The sequence below is a fragment of the Chiloscyllium plagiosum genome, unplaced genomic scaffold (genome assembly GCF_037043375.1).
Source record: "Chiloscyllium plagiosum isolate Xiang-an unplaced genomic scaffold, Cpla_swu_hap1 HiC_scaffold_12, whole genome shotgun sequence".
Taxonomy (NCBI): domain Eukaryota; kingdom Metazoa; phylum Chordata; class Chondrichthyes; order Orectolobiformes; family Hemiscylliidae; genus Chiloscyllium; species Chiloscyllium plagiosum.
Window position 1 is genome coordinate 2,442,489 of NW_028270150.1, and position 20,885 is coordinate 2,463,373.

General features: G+C 41.9%; 1 protein-coding gene across 2 annotated transcripts; it reads right to left on the reverse strand.

Moving 5' to 3' along the window:
* Positions 1-1,548: 1,548 nt before the first annotated feature.
* On the reverse strand, positions 1,549-20,683 carry sik1 (salt-inducible kinase 1). 2 transcript variants are annotated; one of them, XM_043701461.2, is made up of 13 exons: positions 20,426-20,683; positions 20,202-20,318; positions 15,087-15,150; positions 14,680-14,841; positions 12,321-12,445; positions 12,103-12,226; positions 11,743-11,948; positions 11,177-11,329; positions 10,050-10,281; positions 5,467-5,724; positions 5,208-5,371; positions 5,028-5,110; positions 1,549-3,810 (listed from the first exon to the last, which is right to left on the reverse strand). In XM_043701461.2, the coding sequence occupies exons 1-13, from the start codon at positions 20,636-20,638 to the stop codon at positions 3,435-3,437; spliced, it is 2,277 nt and encodes a 758-aa protein (XP_043557396.2). In that variant the 5' UTR covers positions 20,639-20,683; the 3' UTR covers positions 1,549-3,434. The 2 variants fall into 2 exon arrangements, with proteins under 2 accessions (XP_043557396.2, XP_043557398.2); XM_043701463.2 differs by having other exon boundaries at positions 10,050-10,278; positions 20,426-20,682.
* Positions 20,684-20,885: the final 202 nt, after the last annotated feature.

Here is a 20,885-nt window from a genome sequence, read left to right on the forward strand (position 1 = left end):
TAAAAATTTTAAATGTGAAATTTTGATGTGCTATTCTCTAAGCTACTTACCAGAAGATCAGACTACTTCAGATTGCTTTTTAAAAGTTATTGGGCTAATTAAGATTTCTAATTTTGCATTGGAATTCCACAAAAAGACACAGTGGCTCAGTGGTTAGCTCACAGCGCCCAGGGAGCCAGGTTCCATTCCACAAGTACACTTTGGGTCTTTGTGGGTTTCCTCCAGGTGTCCTGGTTTCCCCCTGCAGTACAAAGCTGGACAGATTAGGTAGGTCGGCCATGGGAAATGCAAGGTTACAGGGAGGGTGGTATGCTGTTCAGAGTGTCAGTCTGGACATGATGGGTCAAATGGCCTGCTTCCACAGTTTAGGGATTCTAGGAAGAACACCAGAAATAGGAACTGGACGAGGAAAAAGTGTGGACTGCAGATGCTGGAGATCAGAGTCATGATTGGCGATGGAGGAGGCCACTTCCACACATCATTTATTGTATCCGTTGCTCCCGATGCAGTCTCCTCTACATTGGGGAGACCGGACAACTTCTCACAGAGTGCTTTAGAAAACATCTCCGGGACACCCGCACCAATCAACCCCACTGCCCCGTGGCCAAACATTTCAACTGCCCCTCCCACTCTGCTGAGGACATGCAGGTCCTGCCCCCTCATCATCCAACACCTAGAGGAAGAATGCCTCATCTTCCACCTTGGGACCCCCAACCACCCAGCATCAATGTGGACTTGACCAGTTTCCTCATTTCCCTCCCCCCACCTTACCCCAGTTCCAACCTTCCAGATCAGCACCATCCCCATGACCTGTCCCATCTGTCCATCTTCCTTCCCCCCATCCACTCCACCCTCCTCTCTGACCTATCACCTACACCCTCACTTCCATTCACCCATTGCCCTCTCACCTGCCTTCTCCCCAGCCCCAGCCACACCCCTCTCCCATTTATTTCTCCACCCCCAAAGCTCCCAGCCTCATTCCTAAAGGACCCCTGCCTGAAATGTCAATTCTCCTACTCCTCGGATGCTGCCGTGACCTGCTGTGCTTTTCCAGCACCACACACTCAACTGAGAACTGGACTAGTCTGCCCATCCATTTAATAAAATTATGGTCTCAACTCCACTTTCCTGCCTACTCTACTAAGGCAAGGCTTGAGGGAGCGAACGGCTCTTACCAGAAAAGGAACAATGTATGTGTTTATAGTGAGATAGTGGAAGCATGGAAAATTCTTCATTCGGAGGAGAGAGAAAGCAAACATACACATATATGTATATACACACAATCGTCACATTACTAAAAGGAACATAATGAAAGGTTTGCAGAATGGTTTCTGCATTTGTGAGCCAATCGTATTGGGCATATGTGATATGTTGGTAGTGATTTACATCAATTTGTGGCTGGTTTCTAGGCCTCAGCGGTCAGTTGTCAAACAGCGTTAAGTCAAGTGGGACTTCTGAATGAAGCAGACTTGGCCATGATGCTGATGTAAATCTGTAGCTTCATGTATCGCGAGCAGGCAGCATTACACAGAATGATGCAACAGCAAATTGGAAAATCAGTTTTATTTGTTTAAAAATCAATAAATAAATTGAAACATCTAAATATTAATCAATTTAACAAAACTAACAATAATGCAATGAGTGAAGTGGATCAAGCATTTCAGATTCTGCTATTTCCTAAAATTCAAACCTACACCATCCAATCATACTGTAGTGAATACATACTTTGATTTTCTTGTATGGTGTGTCTGGATTACTAGCCCAGTGACAATACACCCCCTAATATTTTACAGCACAATTTCCCTGTGGTCTTGAATGAAAATAGGTATGTATTTGTCTGACCCACATTGTAGGTAGGTTAGTCTAAAATGCAGAGAAAACTTTAATGTAAAAATATTTAACCTGTCTCAAAATGGAGTGTTCCCTGATGAACCTGACAGACCAAATGAGTACTGTATTGTGCACTGTTTCTATGAAGCTGCAGGACTCTCTGAAGGAGTTTGACTTTGGTTAATGATGGAGGCAGCACTCAGTATAGTCATAAGGAGGCCAAAAGAAATAAACTTGATACTTTCAGACTAATAATAACAAAACCTCTGACCTTAGAGTGATAGTTACAAGATCAGGCATGCACAGCAGCTTGGTCCTTTGTTTTTAACTTCTGAAGGCAAGTTTGCAGCATCTGCACGTTTGCCTCCTCCATTTCTTTAGTAACACTATGTTGAGAAATTAGGTTGATATGTAAATGAGCTTGGTGAAAGGTCACTGATATCAATTGTATGATCATCACAATGGTGACCTAACCCACAGGAATACACACCTGTTAGAAAATGCGACAAAGATCAGTTACTAAAATACAGGGTAGCCAAATACTGAAAAAGATTCAAATTAATCTGAACTTGGAAGAAAGTAGGACTTTTTAAATACACAGTAAAATCCTGGTAATTACAGTGAATAATTCAGGAATGCTGTTAAAACACATACAACTTTTAATCATGTTTTAGTACTTATACTGAAGTAAGGTCCTTCAAAGTTGTTCATTTCTCCCTCACAGCAAGTATAACTGGAACAGATTATTGCACAGTCCCTAAAGTGGATTCATTCCTATTTGGACCCAGATATTAAATTTTAAAAAATCATATGAGCAGCAGAATCTCAATCTCTTCTGGATTCTTTACACCAAAATATTTCTTGATAATTCCAGGGCAATCATTGGAAATTCAAACCCCAGTATACAGCCAGCAAACAATTCAGGAATACAAGGGTTTTTCTTTCCTATTGCCGCCAGTAGGATTCCCCTGTTGCAAACAGAATATTAAAATCCCAGGAATCTTGTAACTGATGGTGATCAATATATCCAGATATGTAGCAGCTTCCTTTCCTGAAGAGTGGATTCCTGGGTGGATTGGGATATTCAGGGTCACGCCAGCATAGTCAATCCTAGCTGATTGGAGTAAGTGGCTCCACTCATCAGAAATAGCTTTGATGAATTTGAGGTAATTCTGGTCATTGAATCACTTCACCAATTGACAATGCAGAGATACTCTAATTATTAATTCACACCAAAAGTAAAGTGACTTATGCTTCGATTGCAGCTTATAATGTTTTTGAAAATCAACCTATTCGGAGATATTAAGACACACCCCTCTGGAGCAGGTGGGACTTGAACCCTGGCCTCCTGGCCCAGAGTTAGGGACACTACCACTGTGCCACAAGAAACCTCCAAATATGTTAGAATATTGATGAAGAGGTGGAGTGAAACCATCCTTTGGTTATTCAGGTTTTCCAGACACAGAAATGTTTTTGAAGTAATAAAAATAATGGGAGAATTGTTGCCAATGCTTGGGTTTTGTCACTTGCGGTTAATTATCAAAATGTCACAGATTGAAGATTTTATTGCTTCAGAAGTTTCAGAGTTCATGCAGTCGAGAAAGTTAATTCACCAACACAATTTGGTCAAGTTGTGTTCTTGTCAGATCCTCCATTTCCCAGTCTATTCCCAGTCCGTCACTTTGATTTTGTGATGAGAACAGAGTTTGATGGAGGAACTTGGAGAAGGTGGGGCTGGTGCTGAGGGGTGCCTGCATCAAGTTGACACCCAGTAAACAGCAGAGCTGTGACTGGGCTGTGCACACTGCCTCACAGTCTGTCTGTGTGAAGTCTGGCAGAAAGGAAGAGGGCATTAAGTGAGGTGCAGGTTTTAAATCATGTGCTATTTCCATTACACTCTGGAACACAGGGGTCTTCACAGAGTTGGGTTCCACAAAGCGTTTAGGCTGGGAACTGTTCAGACATCTGAGCTGCAACATTCTGCAAAATAAGAAGTAAGGAATTAGGGAAATGATCTGGAATGTTTTATGATCCCACTCCAGCCCTTGGCTCTCAAAACAACATAAGTTCAAAATCTGAATCCAAATCTATTCCTATTGAAGGCTAAAAGTTACCATAAGACATAGGAACAGGAATTAAGCTATTCAGCCCATCGAGCCTGCTCTGCCAGTCAGTCATGGTTAATAAGCCCCTCAACCCCATTCTCCTGATTTCCCCCTAACCCTTGATACTCAGGAACCTATCTATCTCTGTCTTAAATACACTCAATGACCTGGTCTCCACACCTTTCTGTGACAATGAATTCCATAGATTCCCCACTCTCTGGCTGAAGAGGTTTCTCCTTATCTCCATTTTAAAGGGTCTTCCCTTTACTCTAAGGCTGTGCCCTCGGGTCCTGGTTTCTCCTACCGATGGAAACATCTGCCCAACATCCACTCTGTCCAGACCGCTCAGTATCCTGTGTGTATTTAGCTAGATCCCCCTCATCCTTCTAAACTCCAAGTATAAACCCAAAGTCCTCAAATGTTCCTCCAACGTTCAGCTTTTCATTTCTGGGACCATTCTCGCGAACCTCCTCTGAACACAGTCCAGGGGCCGTACATCTTTCCTGAGATATGGGGCCCAAAACTGTGCACAATACTCCAAACTCTGGTCTGACCAGAGCCTTACAGAGTCTCAAAAGTACATCTCTGCTTTTATATTCAAATCCACTCAAAATAAATGCCCCATCATTAAATTTGCTTTCCTTACTACTGACTCAACCTGTAAGATTACCTTGACAGAATCTTGGACTAGAACTCCCAAGTCTCTTTGCACATCAGACTTCTGAATTTTCTCCCCGTTTAGAAAGTGTGATACCATGACCCTTCCACACAGACATGATTTGACAACTATCATCAGGCTATTGCTGAGAGGTTATGTGAGTCTGCAATCTGCAGTGAGAACCGAGGACCGAGGATAATTTCCACAGTTGCTGGCAATTATTTCTTTAATTTCCAACAATTGACTGAGGCATTTCCTGTACATTTTCCAAATTCCTAAACATGTCTTGATTTCTTAATACTTAGATGAAACAAGGTTTGGACAGTAACTTCTGTCTAATTGATTGCCTTGATATAAGTGAACCCTATGCTGTTGATTTTTGGTCTTAAACAAATTGACGAGAAAATTTCCCATGGTCTTTGACAGAAACTCACTTTTGTTGCTGCAAAGCTTGGCCCAGTAGATTGCTGCCTTCTGTTGTGATCTTGGGGACAAGACCAGGCAAAATGTTCTCAACCTGAGTGACAAACACAGTTACATCAGTAACAACCAGAGCTGCTGCCTGTGTTGTGAAGGAAAGATTAGTTAAATTGTTGGAATGGTTTGACATTGACCTCGTGGAAGTTGCCAGGAGGGTGCTGCTGAGCTGCTCGATTCCGTGACCCAAAGCAGAATGGAGACCTCCAGATATGTCGAGTAATCCCAGTAATTTTGTTAAGCCCAAAGAATCCTCTTGTCCTGGTGCTTTTACGCAGCTGTTGGCGGAAAGGTTTCAGACCTAGAAGACAACCAACAGAGCTCAGTAACAGCTTCAATTAACTGGCTTCTCTGCAGAGTCTTTTTTCACAGTGGAATTGCAATGGTGAGATTTACCTGCAGTTAGTGAGGTGTCAGAGGCTCTTCGCCCTTCCTGGAAGGTGAGTGGCAGCTGAGTATCACAGATTCCAACTCCATGTTCCTGTGTTTGCAGTATAGGAGTTGCAGAAGTGGTATATACAAATGGTGGAGCTATTGCCTCGTCTGTGAGCCTCGTGATATTTGGGGAGTGGAATCCCTCATCAGATGTTGTCATTAGACAGCTATTGGAATATGCATCCTCTGGTATATTGGCTTGTGAGGAGATTGCTGTACCTGTGGAAAGTGAAGTTTGGGTATGGTATTCAGAAAAACTTAGCAAACACAAATTTAAGATTTTGGGCAAGAGGAAATACCTTGTTACACAATGGGGTAATTGCTGAAATCACTGTTCACAAGAATGTCAATGATGTGGCCATTTCAGAGACATGGGTAGAACAGGGACAGGAATGGTGTTGCAGGTTCCAGGATTTAGATATTTCAGTAAGAACAGGGAAGGTAGTAAAAGAGAGGGAGGTGTGGCATTGTTAGTCAAGGACAATATTACAGCTGCAGAAAGGACTCGTCAACTGAGGTAGTTTGGGCTAAGTTTAGAAACAGGCAAGGAGAGGTCACCCTGTTGGGAGCCTTCTATAGGCCTCCGAATAGTTCCAGAGATGTAGAGGAAAGGATAGCAAAGATATTTCTGGAAAGGAGAGAGTGTAACAGGGTAGTTGTTATGGGGCACTTTAACTTTCCAAATATTGACTGGGAATATTATAGCTCAAGTAATTTAGGTGGGTCAGTTTTTGTCCAATGTGTACAGGAGGGTTTTCTGACAGTATATAGACAGGCCAACAAGGGGCGAAGCCAAATTAGATTTGGTACTGGGTGATGAACCCAGCCAGGTGTTAGATTTGGAGGGAGGGTGAGCACTTTGGTGATAGTGACCACAATTCAGTTATGTTTACTTTAGCGATGGAAAGGGATATGTATACACCAGACGGCGAGAGTTATAGTTGGGGGAAAGGTAATTATGATGCAATTAGACAAGATTTAGGATGGGGAAGGAAACTGCAGGAGATGGGCTTAATTGAAATGTGGAGCTTCTTCAAGGAACAGCTGCTGTGTGCCCTTGATAACTATGTACCTGTCAGGCAGGGCGGGAGTTGTTGAGCGCAGGAGCTGTGGTTTACTAAGGAAGTTGAATCTCTTGCCAATTTCTGATTCCTGATGTTGGGGTCAGCAAAGGGGTCACTTGTGTGTGAAAACAACCTCAGTGCTTACTGTCAACATCCTTCAGAAATCTCCGTCTTGGTGACATCACCTCTCAGTCTTCTAAATACCAGAGAACAGAGACCCAATTTACTCAGCCTCCTATCAGATGTCAGTCATCTCAACCATAGGGCACATGCCAGGGAACCTTTGCTGTACTGCCTTCTTTCATAAATCAGAGAATCAAAACCTTCAACAGAATCCCAAATATGGCCCCACCAAAGCCTTATACAATTGTAGCAAGACTTCCTATTGCTAAACTTCAATCCCATTGCAATAAAGGCTAACACGCCATTTGCCTTCCTAACTGCTTGTTGTAAATGTACATTAACGGTATGTGCTCCTGGTATGCATTGCATTCCTCTATTTATCACAAATATATTAATAGCAGAACAGTTAGTGAACAAAAGCAAGACTATATACAGGGAAGCAATGGCCTAGTGGTATTATCGCTGAGCTGTTAATCAAAACACACAGGTTATGTTTTGGGGATCCAGATCAAAATACCCAGGTAATATTTTAGGGTCAAATCCTGCCACAGCAGATGGAATCAGAGTTCAATAAAAATATGGAATTAAGAGCTTAAATGAAGTTGTTGACTTGCTTGCTGAGTGGGTAAGTTTGGGTACATTTCGTCACCATACTAGGTAACATAGTCATCTCTCTGGTGAAGCACACTGATGTTACTTATGATTTGGAGATGCCGGTGTTGGACTGGGGTGTACAAACTTAAAAATCACAACACCAGGTTATAGTCCAACAGGTTTAATTGGAAGCACTAGATTTCGGAGCGATGCTCCTTCATCAGGTGATTACTACCTGATGAAGGAGCGTCGCTCCGAAAGCTAGTGTGCTTCCAATTAAACCTGTTGGACTATAACCTGGTGTTGTGAGATTTTTAACTGATGTTACTTAGTACAGTAACAAAACATCTGTGAACAAACATACCAGCTCAGTGAGCAAATCAACATCATCCACAATCTGAGCTACAAATCTTCAAGAACTTGAGTTTAATGATGGCCATGAACCCATTGTTGGGAAAATCCCATTTGGGTCACTAATGCCCTTTAGGGAAGGAAGCTGCCATTCTTTCCTGGTCTGGTCTACATGTGACTCCAGACCCACAGCAATGTGGCTGACTTTTAACTGCCCTCTGGGCAATAAATACAGGCCTAGCTAAGTGAAGCCCTCATCCTATAAATATTTTCTTTTTAAAATGAAAGTAACTGGTAAGCTATGCAGACATGTCTAATCTATACAACTGCTACTGCACTTTCTGTAAGAGGAAGTAGATTATATGTTACACTGTGTCTCCTAGTGGGTAGTGATGGACAAGATACACTCCATTAAGAGGTGCATGAAGATCACAACAGTATACCAAGTCCTGTTAACTGTGTGGAGATGTGGCACAGTGATAATGGCACAGTGATAATGGCACTAGACTAGTAATTCAGAACCTAGACGAATGCTCTGGGAGGAAGATAGTGACATTTAATCAAATAAATCTTGAATTGAATGCTCATCCTCATGATAGTAACCATGAAATCTTTGTTAATTGTGTAGAAACCCATCTGGTTCACTCATGTGCTTTAAGGAAGGAAATCTCTCACCCTTATCTAATTTAGCCTCCATATGACTCCAGACACACAGCAATGTCCACTCAGTTCATAGCCAATTAGGGATGGACAACAAACACTCACATTCAGTGAAAGAATATGGAAGAACAGTTTAAAAGTTTCATGCCTTTCAAAGAGCATTCTGCTTGTCTTTAGATACTACCACCTACTTCCTTACAATCCACCTTATTGTTGCCCACTCACTGAAGTGTGAACCTGTGGAAGGAAGACCGAGTGTTCAAATTAACACAAGAATCATCTCAGCAGATTCGGTGAACAGGGAGCATTGAACAGCTTTCAGTCTTTCCCTCTGCCTATAACGCACGTGTGTCTGTGTGTAAGGGGGAATTGATAAGGGGAATTAAAATTTTAATTAGTACAGTAATATGCTAGCAATTCATAATTCCTTAACAGTAGCTACAGTATATTTTCTTTAACTAAATAGTAATTCTTGCTCAGTAGAGACCTGTTCCATGCTCTGTCAGCCTGGATCCGAATTCTGTGTACTTTTAAAAAAAGTTTTTAATATTTGTGATGGCTCTGGGAATAGTGGGGGCTTGATTTCCTGTGTTAACCCACTGAGGGGTAACAATTCAATGATAAACAGCTGAGGCTCCAACACTGATCCTTGTAGCACTCCACTTATTCTCCCCTGCCAGTTGGAATGAGTCTGATTTATGGCTACTGTCTGCAATTACAATCATTTATCCATCAATTATTGATGCTAATATATTATTCCAACTCCATGAGCCCTTATCTTACCTATCTTGGTCAAACATGATTTACTTTTCAAAGTACATTGTTAAGAGTTCCTTACTAATATATGCTTATGTCAGACAAACATTGTTTCCTTTCTCAGTCATTTCTTGAGTGGTAATATTTGGTTAAAGTAATGTTTGCTAACTTACTGTGATAGTTCCAAAATCTAACAAATTTTGGAAACTTGTAGCTAACACATCCATTATCTTGGGAGTTCTCTCTTTTAGAATGCTGGTCTTTGCATTCCGTGAATTTGTCAGTTTTTAAGACCCTGAAGTTTCGGTCATACTTCTCTGCTGGTATTAATTACCTTCATTCCCGCTCCTTTCAGCACTCAGACCATCCTCTAGGTTTTGTATCTATCTTGTGTCTTCCACTGTGGCAGACTCTTCATATTCATAGACTCTGACCAATATTCCCTGTTCGTGTGGAGTTCTAAAGTCTCTGCTCAATCCTGATGAAGGGCTTTTGCCCGAAACATCAACTTTCCTGCTCCTTGGATGCTGCCTGACCTGCTGTGCTTTTCCAGCACCACTCTAATCTTGACCCCAGCATCTGCAGATCTCACTTTCGCCCACTTTAGGAGGAAGGCTGACTGACCCAACCTGATAGAACAGATCCCTCATTAACTGCTACATGCCAGAATCATCATCTTAGGAAATGCTCAGTACTGGCATAGCCAGGTCTGCATTATCTGCTGCATCTCATGCCCCAGTGATGCTCAATGCTGTAAAATTCAGCACTCTGCTCCCCAGTGCTCGGAGACCTTTCCCCATCGTTCCTGGAACCTCAGAACTTCCAGCTAGTGTTTCCAGATACTGGATCTCCCTCAACATACTGCGATACTGAGACACCCTAACGTGTCACCCAGCTCTTCCCATTGTCCAGCTGAGAATAGTCTCAGACAATTAAAATACTGCGAGACATACTCATGGCCTAACTGAAGCTACATTATATTGAGTAAAAACTTACAGGGAGCAGTCTCGTTCTTCAAATGAGCAGGCACACCAGCCACTGTGTGTCGCCGGGTTGCACTGCTTAGAGTGTGCAGTGGGATCTGGATTTTCTCCAGTATATGTTCCTCTAGATCCTGTTCCTGTCTTGCCTCTTCGCTGATAGTAGTGTCCAGCAAGATGCTACGAGACATTGATCGATTCCTGATCAGGACGTTGACTGATGCATCCACTGGGTGAAGCACTGGCTGCTTGATCAGTTAATAGAAAATAAAAGGAAATTCAGAAATTTCTTTTGTGAAATAAGTTGCTTCATAAAAGCTAAAACAACATAAAATGGAGCAACAGATTCTGCAGAATTCAGCATCCAAGTTATTTTTAAAAATTTAAAATATAAAACATTGTTTATTATTCTCAGGTTTTTAAACATTCAACAGCTTCAGAAAAATAAATTGCGTCTTTCTGACATGTTTTTAACTAATGCAACACAGACATTGCTGGCTAGCCCAAGCATTTACTGCCCATTCCTAACTGCCCCGAAGGTGGTTAAGAGTTAACTACATTGCTGAGGGTCTGGTGTCACATGTCGGCCAGTGATTTCCTTCTCTCAAGGGCATTTGTGAACTAGAAGGGTTTTTACAACAATCGACATGGTTACATGGACAGCATCAGGCTTGTATTTTTTTTTAAACTGAACCCAAATGTCACCATCTGTGATGGTGGGATTTGAGCATATGTCCCCAGGTTATTAGATTGGGATTGTGAACTACTAATCCAGTCACATTACTAATACACCTTCACCTCTCCACAATGAACAAGTAATGTCACATTCCAGATGACTGAAGTGTGGGAGGGTCTGATTTGTACCTGAGGAGTTATCAGTCACAGCATTGGCCTCAAGATATGCAAACGCCAGTGACTCTTAAAAGTAAAGAATGCAGTGACCACATGAAGAATTTACAGCAACTCTCAAAAAAGCACATGTTGAGCAACTTTCACAGAAACAAAGTGTGAAGCTCAGACAGGTTAGTGTCATTGCTGAAAGCTCCTTCAGCATTTACATCTCAGGAAATAAAGGTCACTGCCAGTACTTCCCAGAGACACACTTCAATTTCTTCCATTCAGCACTAACTATTTATAACTCACCTCCATTTGAAAGTGTTCAGATGTTTCTCTGGACACTTGATGTTGTACTGAAGCCTGATAGTAACCAAGCAATAAACTTCGGTGTTCTTTAACTCTTTCAAGAAGAAGGTAGTAGATTGCAGAAAAGTGGTTGTAACTGCTGTTCTGTAATGACTGTAAAATTAAAATTGACAGTTTTAAGGTATCAGAAAAATTCAAAATTACAGCATCTCAGTCTGGGTGGGTTATTCTTCAGAGGGTCGATGTGGACTTGTTGGGCTGAATGGCCTGTTTCCACACTGTAGATAATCTAATTTAATCATCAGATAACACAAGATATTTGGAATTATGTCACTTGTACTAGAGTTGACTGGATGTTATTGAGAAGTACACAATCAAAAATTACAGAAAACTGTTTTAATTACTTCTACTTTAATTTTTATCATTAAAGTGAATGGTTTTTGACTTTTTTTACAATTTTCATTTGTCTTCTTCATTTGTAGATAGAGATGTAAACATAAAGCTCTAAATACCCTTTCACAATAAAGCACTGGTTCAAGATGCTGTTCCCACATCTGATACTCTACCTCGATAGTCTTCTGTTTGTCAATACCAAGGCTGTGCATGAGGCTAAGAACCTGCTGATTGTAATTGCCAAGGTTTGAGTTGTAGTCTTTGAGGGTATAGGTTGGTGGTTTCTGCGTCAACATCCAGCGGTGCTGTTTAATCTGAGAGACTGTAATCCGCTTCACAGGATCCACTATCAGCATGCGGCGAATTAAATTCTCACAGTCTGTTAGAGCAAATAATCAGCTTTAGTCAAGATTAAGCTCAAACTGCACACAAACTTTACATTACTAGAGAGTTATTTCTTTGTAATAATCTGGTGAATATTAAAATCAAAAGGAAATGCTGAAAAATGATGAGTGCTTAGAAAGTAAATGTACCTTCAGATAAGAAGAATGGGATTCGGAAACGGCCTTCTATCACCCTCTGCCTCAGGACTGGTAATGTCGGACCATCAAATGGTAGGGATCCACAAACTAGAACATACAGGACCACTCCCAAACTCTGTTGGAACAAAGAAAATGTCTGTCATTTCTTCATGTGCACCAGAATTAAAGATATCTCAAATCTATAAACAAATTTCTTTTGTTTCACCTACCCAGATATCAATGTGAGGACCTTCATACTCTTTCCCTTCAAAGACTTCTGGTGCTGCATAGGGTGGGCTGCCACACCAAGTCGACAACAACTCACCTTGCTTATAAAAATTTCCAAAACCAAAATCTGTGAAAGAAGAGGCAAATTACTCACCCAATAAACTAAAACCTGCTGAGTTCTTAAGAATTTTTACAAACAGCAACTTAACTTAGAGGGAAATAGGTCTGACTGGGTTACTCTTCGGAGGGTCGGTGTGGACTTGTTAGGCCAAAGGGCCTGTTTCCACACTGTAGAGAATCTAATCTAATCTAAACTCTAGTTTTAACCCATTACATCTGCCACCTAGAGGGAAAGGGGCAGCAAATGTATGAAACACCATCAACTGCAAATTCTCTTACAAGCCAAACATTGTTAATGGTTGGAACTGGTGTAGATTTAGAGTTTTTGTCAGTGAAACTCAATGGGCAAAAGGGCTGCTTCTGTACTGTATGATTATGATTGAGTAGAAAAACATTCAGAGTTATGGGGAAATGTACGATTGATTTGGTACCGCACATAAGGCTACTTAACAAGTTAAGGGCCCACGATGTTAGAGGTAGTGTATTAGTGTAACAGAAGGTTGGCTAACAAGAGGCAGAGATCTGGGTTAGGGAGGCATTTTCAGGGTGGAAACCTGTAATTGGGGAATGCCATAAGGATCAGTGCTAGGGGCACAATTATTCACAATTTATAATAACAACTTGGATGAGGAAAGTGAATGAACTACATCCAAGTTTGTGGATGACAAAAATAGATGGGAAGGCAAGCAATGAGGATGACACAAAGAATCTACACAGGGATATGCACAGGGGAAGCAAATGAGCAAAAACTTGGCAGATAGAATATAATGTGGGAAAAATGTGAGGTTATGTACGTCAGCAGGAGGTGTAGAGGATATTATTTAAATAGAGAAGGACAGCAGAAAGCTACAGCACAGAGAGATTTAGGGATCCTCACCCATAAATCTCAAAAAGCTAGCATCCAAGTTCAGCAGGTAACTTGGAAATAAAGGCCAACATCTCACTTGCCTGCAAAGGGATTGGAGTATCAAAATAGGGAGATCTTTCTAAAACTATACAAAATACCAGTCAGACCACAGCTGGAACACTGAATAATTTTGGTCCCTTTATCAAAGGAAAGATGTGTTGGTGTCAGACACAGTTCAGAGAAAGTTCGCTTGTCTGATCACAGGTATCTGGTTTCTTATGAGGAGGTTGAGTTAGTTGGGTCTGTGCTCATTGGAATTTAGCGGAATGAAAGACAACCTTATTGAAACATAAAAACAATCATCAAAAGAATTTTGTATTACAACTCCCCTTTTAAGGGGTAAATTAGCTCATCGAACAAGCATTATGACGTAGCGCCATTCTCTGCCTTAAGACCACAAAATAGCTATCAAAGCAAAGGTAAGCCATTCAGCCCATGGACTTCAAGGTCTAGTTCTTTAAAAGTTATTTGTTTAATTCATAAATAATATATATCAGCATTGGGAGTGACAATTTATTTTCATGAATTCCTTTGAAGGTTTTACTCTCGTTACTGTGTTTCTTTAAAGGGCTGTCAAATTGTTAATTTGGCTGATTGAGTTTTGAAGGAAGTCATACAGCATTCAGAATGTTACATTTGTTCTCTTCACGATACCGCCACCTGTTGAATTTCTCCAGAAATTTCTCCTCTTGTTTCTCCAGTGCTTTGTTATTTGAATTTCCAGAATCTGCATTATTTTGCTTTTATTAGATTAATTGTTTTTCTGTAATGCTGCTCCTTGTAAGTAAGCCTACTTTCTGGGAAAAGGTTAATGTTTTCATTTGTGCTTCACCACGTGCCTTGAAGCCTTGTAACACATTCAATTGCAACTATACTACTGTTCCTTTACTGTAACTCCCATGCCTTCATTACTGTGGGCTAATGAGTCCCAGTGGTACAAGAAGGTTCCTCACTATCATTTCACAAGAATCATTTGGAATGAATGCCAGCCTGCAAGGTCCATACCCATGAATAAATAAAAGTCCTACACCCTCAAACTCTAGCCGTACCACACACTCTGCTGACCTTACAGTCCCTGCAGCAGCCCAGAACCGTTCTCCTGGTTTTACCATCTTCATTCAGAGGGTTTGCCTACTGTCTGATAAAGTCTGTAATGGTAATGAGCAGCAGAGCTACAACTTCTTACTACAGTCAACCAGCTGGTCCTCATGAGTATAACAGAACAGTATGTAGAAAGGACAAAGAGAATGTTGGAGAAAAAGGTTCAACATATTCATTGCTCTTACATGAGCATGACAGAAAACAGCACTGAGGGTGACAGAAAAATCTCTTACCTGCAATCTTAATGTTCATGTTGTCGTCAAGCAGCAGATTCTCACTCTTTAGATCTCTGTGAACAATATGATGATTGTGACAATATTCCACAGCCATCAGGATCTGCCAGAATTTGGCACGGGCTTCACTCTCACTTAATGGGCCGTTTGCAGACAGGTAATCTGTAGATTATAGAAAATGTGATTACTGCGGATGGTAATTTGTAGATTACAAAATATATGGTTACTGCTGTTTGTTAATCTATAGATTACAGATAATGCGGTTATTGCTGGAAGTAATCTATAGTCTATCTCACTGCTGTTAGTGGCAATCTATGATTTATAAAAGATGAGATATTTCAGGGCAAAAAGGAATCATTTTTCTCAATTTAATCCAAAACACTTGCAAAGAGAAACGGCAAACTCACCAAACATTTCACCATTCTGTGCAAACTCGGTCACAATATACAGCATGTCCTTTGTTTCCATAACCTTTGGGATCAAAAAAAGTAAAATATTGTCAATGATCTTATAATTTAAATGTTTAAATATTTTTAAATGCACCACATTTCTCAGTTTAGCTTTGTTCATATATTAAATTGAGTTCTAACTCAATGATTCCCTTAAAAAGAACACAGTGGACAAAGATGAATCAGTGATCCTGCAATCAGGCCAGTCAGTGAAGCAAGCTGGCTGCTGGGACTGGTCTCCTTCATAAACACTTTTCAGAAGCCATGAAAAAAAACACACTATGGTGTGGTATTTACATTTAGAAATCAGAAAGTGGCCCTAATGTTGGCTATATGCTTGCTTACAATTGACTAGTTTCTCACTGGTAGTTGTGAATTTGCCACAATACGCTCTTTCATTATGTGATACTAGGCTCTATTTGTTGCCATTCACAGCTGCCCTTGAACTGAGTGGATTGCTAGACCATTTTAGACAGAATTTAAGATTTATAGCCATTTATAGTCACACAGCACAGACAGACCCTTTGGTCAAACCAGTCTATGCTGAACATAATCCCAAACTGAACTAGTCCATCCTGCCTACTCCTGGCCCTCCAAATCTTTCCTATTCACATATCTACCCAAATGTCTTTTAAATGTCGTAACTGTACCCGCATCCACCACTTCCTCAGGAAGTTCATTCCACACATGACCCACCCTCTGTAAACATTTGTTTCATGTCTTTTTTAAAATCTCTCTCCTCTCACCTTAAAATGTGCCCCTTAGTCTTGAAATCTCCTATCCTATTAGCTCTCATTATTTTATAAATTTCTATCAGTTCACCTCTCAACTTCCAACACTCCGGAGAAAAAAAGTCCCAGCCTTTCTTCATAAAGCAAACCTTCCAGATCTGGAAACATCCTGGTAAATCCCTGCTTCCTCTGGTCATAGCAAGTATTACCATGGCATTTCCTCATTCAATTGGGGTGACAGAGGGAGTTATCATAGAATTACCATAGAATCCCTATGGTGTGGAAACAGGCCATTTGGCCCAACAAGTTCATACTGACCCTCTGAAGAGTATCCCACTCAGACCCATCCTCTTACCTTTTAACCCCACATTTCCCCCCGACTAATACACCTAATCTACACATCCCAGAACACAGTGGACAATTTAGCATGGTCAATTCACCTGACCTGCATATCTCTGGACTGTGGGAGGAAACAGAGCACCCGGAGGAAACCCACACGAGGAGAATGTGCAAACTCCACACTGACAGTCGTCCGAGGGATGGAGACGAGAGGTAACAGACGTGCATTTACTGATCGGCCTCCCGTTCCAGACATGAGACTACAAAATGTAAACTTTACCCCAAAGTACACGGAAGGGAAATCAAACTGACACGAATGGAAGCGGTTCTAAAATTAAGAACTGGAACATTTTAATGGGCCACATAGAACAAATCTTACTCTGTACCTAACTATGTGCTGTCCCTGTCCTGGGACTGTTTGATAGAGACAATGCAGAGAAGACTTGCAGTTTAAAAATATAGAGTGAGCTTTAGTCTGTATCTAACCCTGTGCTGTTCCTTTTCTGGGACTGAGTTAAAAATCACTCCACATCAGGTTATAGTCCAACATGCTTATTTGGAAGCACTAGCTTTCAGAACGCTGTCAACTAGCTGACAAAGGAGTGGTGCTCCGAAAGCTAGTGCTTCCAATTAAACCTGTCGGACTATAACCTGGTGTGGAGTGATTTTTAACTTAGTACACCCCAGTCCAACACCGGCATCTCCAAATCATTTCCTGGGACTGTGTGATGGAGACAGTATAGAAGAAGCTTTACTCTGCATCTAATCCAGTGCTGTCCCTATCCTGGAAGTATTTGATGGGGACATTGTAAGAAGAAGCTTTACCCAATGTGTAACACTACATTATACTTGTGCTGGATGGAAGTATGTGGAAGGAAATTTATTCTATCCAACCCCCTCCTGTACCTGCGTTGTGGTTACATCTGAAAAATGTCCCAGGTTAAATTAGAAGAGTATAGAAATTATGCAAGTTGGAAGGAAAAATAAACAAGATCTCTTGTATAATTGTTGATATTGAGATTTGAAAGAAAAAACTGAATTTATCTACAAAAGCCATTTCTTTGTCAATCAACATTTTATATTTAAAATGTTTCCTTAAGTTAGTTATAAATGAATAACATTCACTCAAATATTTTAAACACAACATAACAGCAGCTGAGTGGCTTAGTAATAATACTGCTCCAAATACGTCAGAGAAAAGAGCAATTACCGAGAACTGTAAAGAGAGCAGTGCCGTTCCAGGAAATGACAAGTTCAAGCAAGTGAGTGGAGCATGACGTGCTGAACACTGGGCCCACAGCCAGATGATCAGGCAACGTCACAACTTAGCTCTGAAGGAGAAAAGCTGCTATTCAATTATTTCCTTTGGCTCAGTGACAAAGGAGACTGGCACTCTCAAGTGAGAACAATTCATCTGGAAAGGTCACCTAGAATCTCGCAAACATCACAGCAACTTGGTCAATCGTCCAAGCAGCACTTCAAACCCTGGCCCCAGTTTCTGTATTGGCCAGACAGGAGGTAAAGATCAGGGTTAGCGCTTGCTGCCTGACTGTAAAATTCAATCACCTGTATTTAACAAAGGATTTTAACTGAAGGAAATAAAGTGCTTGAGATAAGATGGAGCAAAACCAGCTGTAAAAATGCAAGCTTCTTCTTTCCATGAAGAAATCACAAGAAATAAAATTTACAACTGCAAGATTGATATTCAGTCTGGGCTCACTAAAGCTGAAAGCAACATTTCACTTTTTAAAATTGGGAGGTATTTATTCTGCTAATATTGACTGATGTGAATTTTATATTACGTATTCCCTGCATAACAAAAATTAAAAATGTCTTAGTCTAACTCTAACCCCATGTACCTCTGATCCGGTCATAAACATGAGGAAAAAAAACTAATCTCATTGCCCCACTCTCTCCTGATAACCTGTATCAGTCCTAATCCTATTGCCTTGCCATCTCCCATAACCCTGCAAAAATCCCAAACCGATCCCACTCTTCCCACAGCCGTGTCATTCCAAAACTAATCTCACTGCACTGCTGTCTCCATCATTGCCCTATATCAATTATCAAACAATGTCACTCCCCCACCAGCTCCTGATAACTCATATCAACCCCAATCTAAGCTACTGCTGTGCTCTTCCCAAACCCCATCCGTTCCAAGTTAATCCCACTGCTGCTATTTCTTCCCATAGCCCAGTACCCAATCCTAACATAATCCTACTGCCTTGCTCTCTCCTGACAGCCCTGTATCAATCTCAAACTAATGTCACTGTCCCCCGTCTTCCCAAAATTATGTCAATCCCACACTAATCACACGGACGTGTTCCCTCCCAAAAGCCATGTCTGTAGTTTGGTTCTGGAATACACTTAAGAATGTAATAACAGTTTGAATTGCAGCTTTCATCGAGAATTTGCAAGACTATGGGGAAAATGACAGGAATAGCCTGAGTTGAATTGCTTTTGCAGACAACCAGCACAAACACAATGGCCAAAATGACCCCATTTTGTGTTGGAGCTGCACCTCCCAGGAAGACTGCTGTCATATGTCATGTTCATTTGTCTTTTGGATGCCATTCTCACACATCCACTGTAGCTTATTCTGCAGCCACCGTGCTACATTTGCCTCTAACAGCTCTGTCACATTTCAGCTCTGATCAAATGGCTGAAATACTGACATTTTCTGGGCATTGTTATTTTTTAAGATTCTTTTTCCTCTTGTGATTTCAAGCATCTCTTCATTTGTTGTGTCACCCATAAATGGAATTTTAAGCAGACGCTTAGCACCCAGATTTCAAAATTCTCCACTTTCTTCTAAAGATCTTTACTTCCTGACCAGCTTTCTGAGACAGACTGGGAAATGAATACAATGTGGCACCTCATGAAAATTTTCCTTATTATTGGCTTAAGATTTCTTATTGTTAATATTTATCACTTTTTATGGAATTACTTATGAGCAAAAGATGACAAACTTTTCAACGTAATAACTGTCATGGTTACATTTACTAGCTTCATTTTCTGTATAATTTCAGGTAGATCCCACCAGTTGCCAGAGTGGGATTTGAACCCAAGACCTCAGCATTAGCCTGGGCCTCAGGGCCTGTTGACATTAGCACTTAGTTCCTACCTTCCTCCACAATGAACATTAACACAAAGTACACACATTAACTATTCTTTCCTTGCCCTGAGCTTTTAGGTATTTCTCTATTATCGTGAATAGGTTCTGCTGCTTGCATAGTTTACATGCTTATAAGAGATTTCATGTTAACTGCCATTCCAATTTCATATTCTATTGTTGTCAGTCCTATTTCTCTTTACTGTTCAAATCATTACATTCCACTTGGTTCATGCTTGAAGAGCTAAGCATGAAGAAAGCATGGAGCATGTACACACATCATGTCTGTTATCATCCAGAGAGCTCTGGGTCTGCTCCCCCTACTTCTGACACTCATTGAGAGTGTAGGTTTACGAACAGGAGTCAGGCTGTTGCATACAGCTGACACAGGTCTTTCTGAAGAACGCTTGCTTTGCAGACTGGAGGGAAACAGTTGAGTTCCCCAGAGGTTCGCGTTGGGGGAACTTGTTATTAGATGAGTGACCTGGTTCTGATGATTCAGAAAAAAAATTCAAAATTTGCAAATGATGTGAATCTTGAAAATGAGACAACAGGAACAGACTATGGACAAGGAACAAAGAATCCTCCGTAAATTCCCGACTGAGTAATAAACGATAACATAATTTTCGTAATTTAAGTGTAGTACTGAGAACAAAAACTGGTTAAAACAAAAGGCCGGAATGTTATGAATGTTTGTTGAGAGCACAAACTGAAGCGGAATTCTCTACACCCCTGTCTGCACCGTCAGCGGCAGCAGCTCTCGGTCCCCCAGACCCGGTTTAACACCAAAGACCAGCTTCCAGAGCGAGCCCGGGTTTTGTGTGGGTCCCCTGGCCCTGAGGCTCGGACAGAGCCAGTCCCCCTGGTCCTCCCCCAGCCCGCACTCGGTACCTGGTATAGTTTAATGATGTGCGGGTGGTTGAGCAGCTTCATGATTTGTACTTCACGGTAAATCTTCTCCAGGCTCCCGGGGTCCAGCCGAGTCTTGTCGATGATTTTAATGGCGACCTGGAGGGAGAAGAGGGCGGATGCAGTTAGTCCCGGGCCCCGTGGTCGGCCCCGTGGCCAGCCCGTGTCTGAGAGACAGAGACAGCGGGGACAGAGCTCACACTCACCCGGCTCCTGGTCACTCGGTGCCTCGCCAGCTTCACCACCGCGAAGTTCCCTTTGCCCAGGGTCCTCTCGATCTCATAGAACCCCACCCGGAGGGGCCTCCGCCGGGCCCGGGGCAGGGGCTGGGCGGGGGCCGGGGCCTGGGGCTGGGGCTGGGGCTGGTCCCGGTCCCGGTCCCGGTCCCCGGGCGCACGGCGCCAATCCGGCATCACCATCACTGACAGCGGGCCGCCCGCTCCACCAGCCCCGGGACACGGCCTGTTGACTCCGGGAGCCGCTGGCCGGGGTCTGCTCGCTCTGACGCGGAATCCCGCTCCATGGGACATTTCCCCATTGACGTAGGTTCTGACGTCAGTGAGAGGAGCGAATGAGACGCGGTCTCCATGCAACGCCACTGACGTCAGCCAGGTTCCCATAGAGACACTGCACTTTACGTCAGAGCCACCAGCTAATCACAAGCTG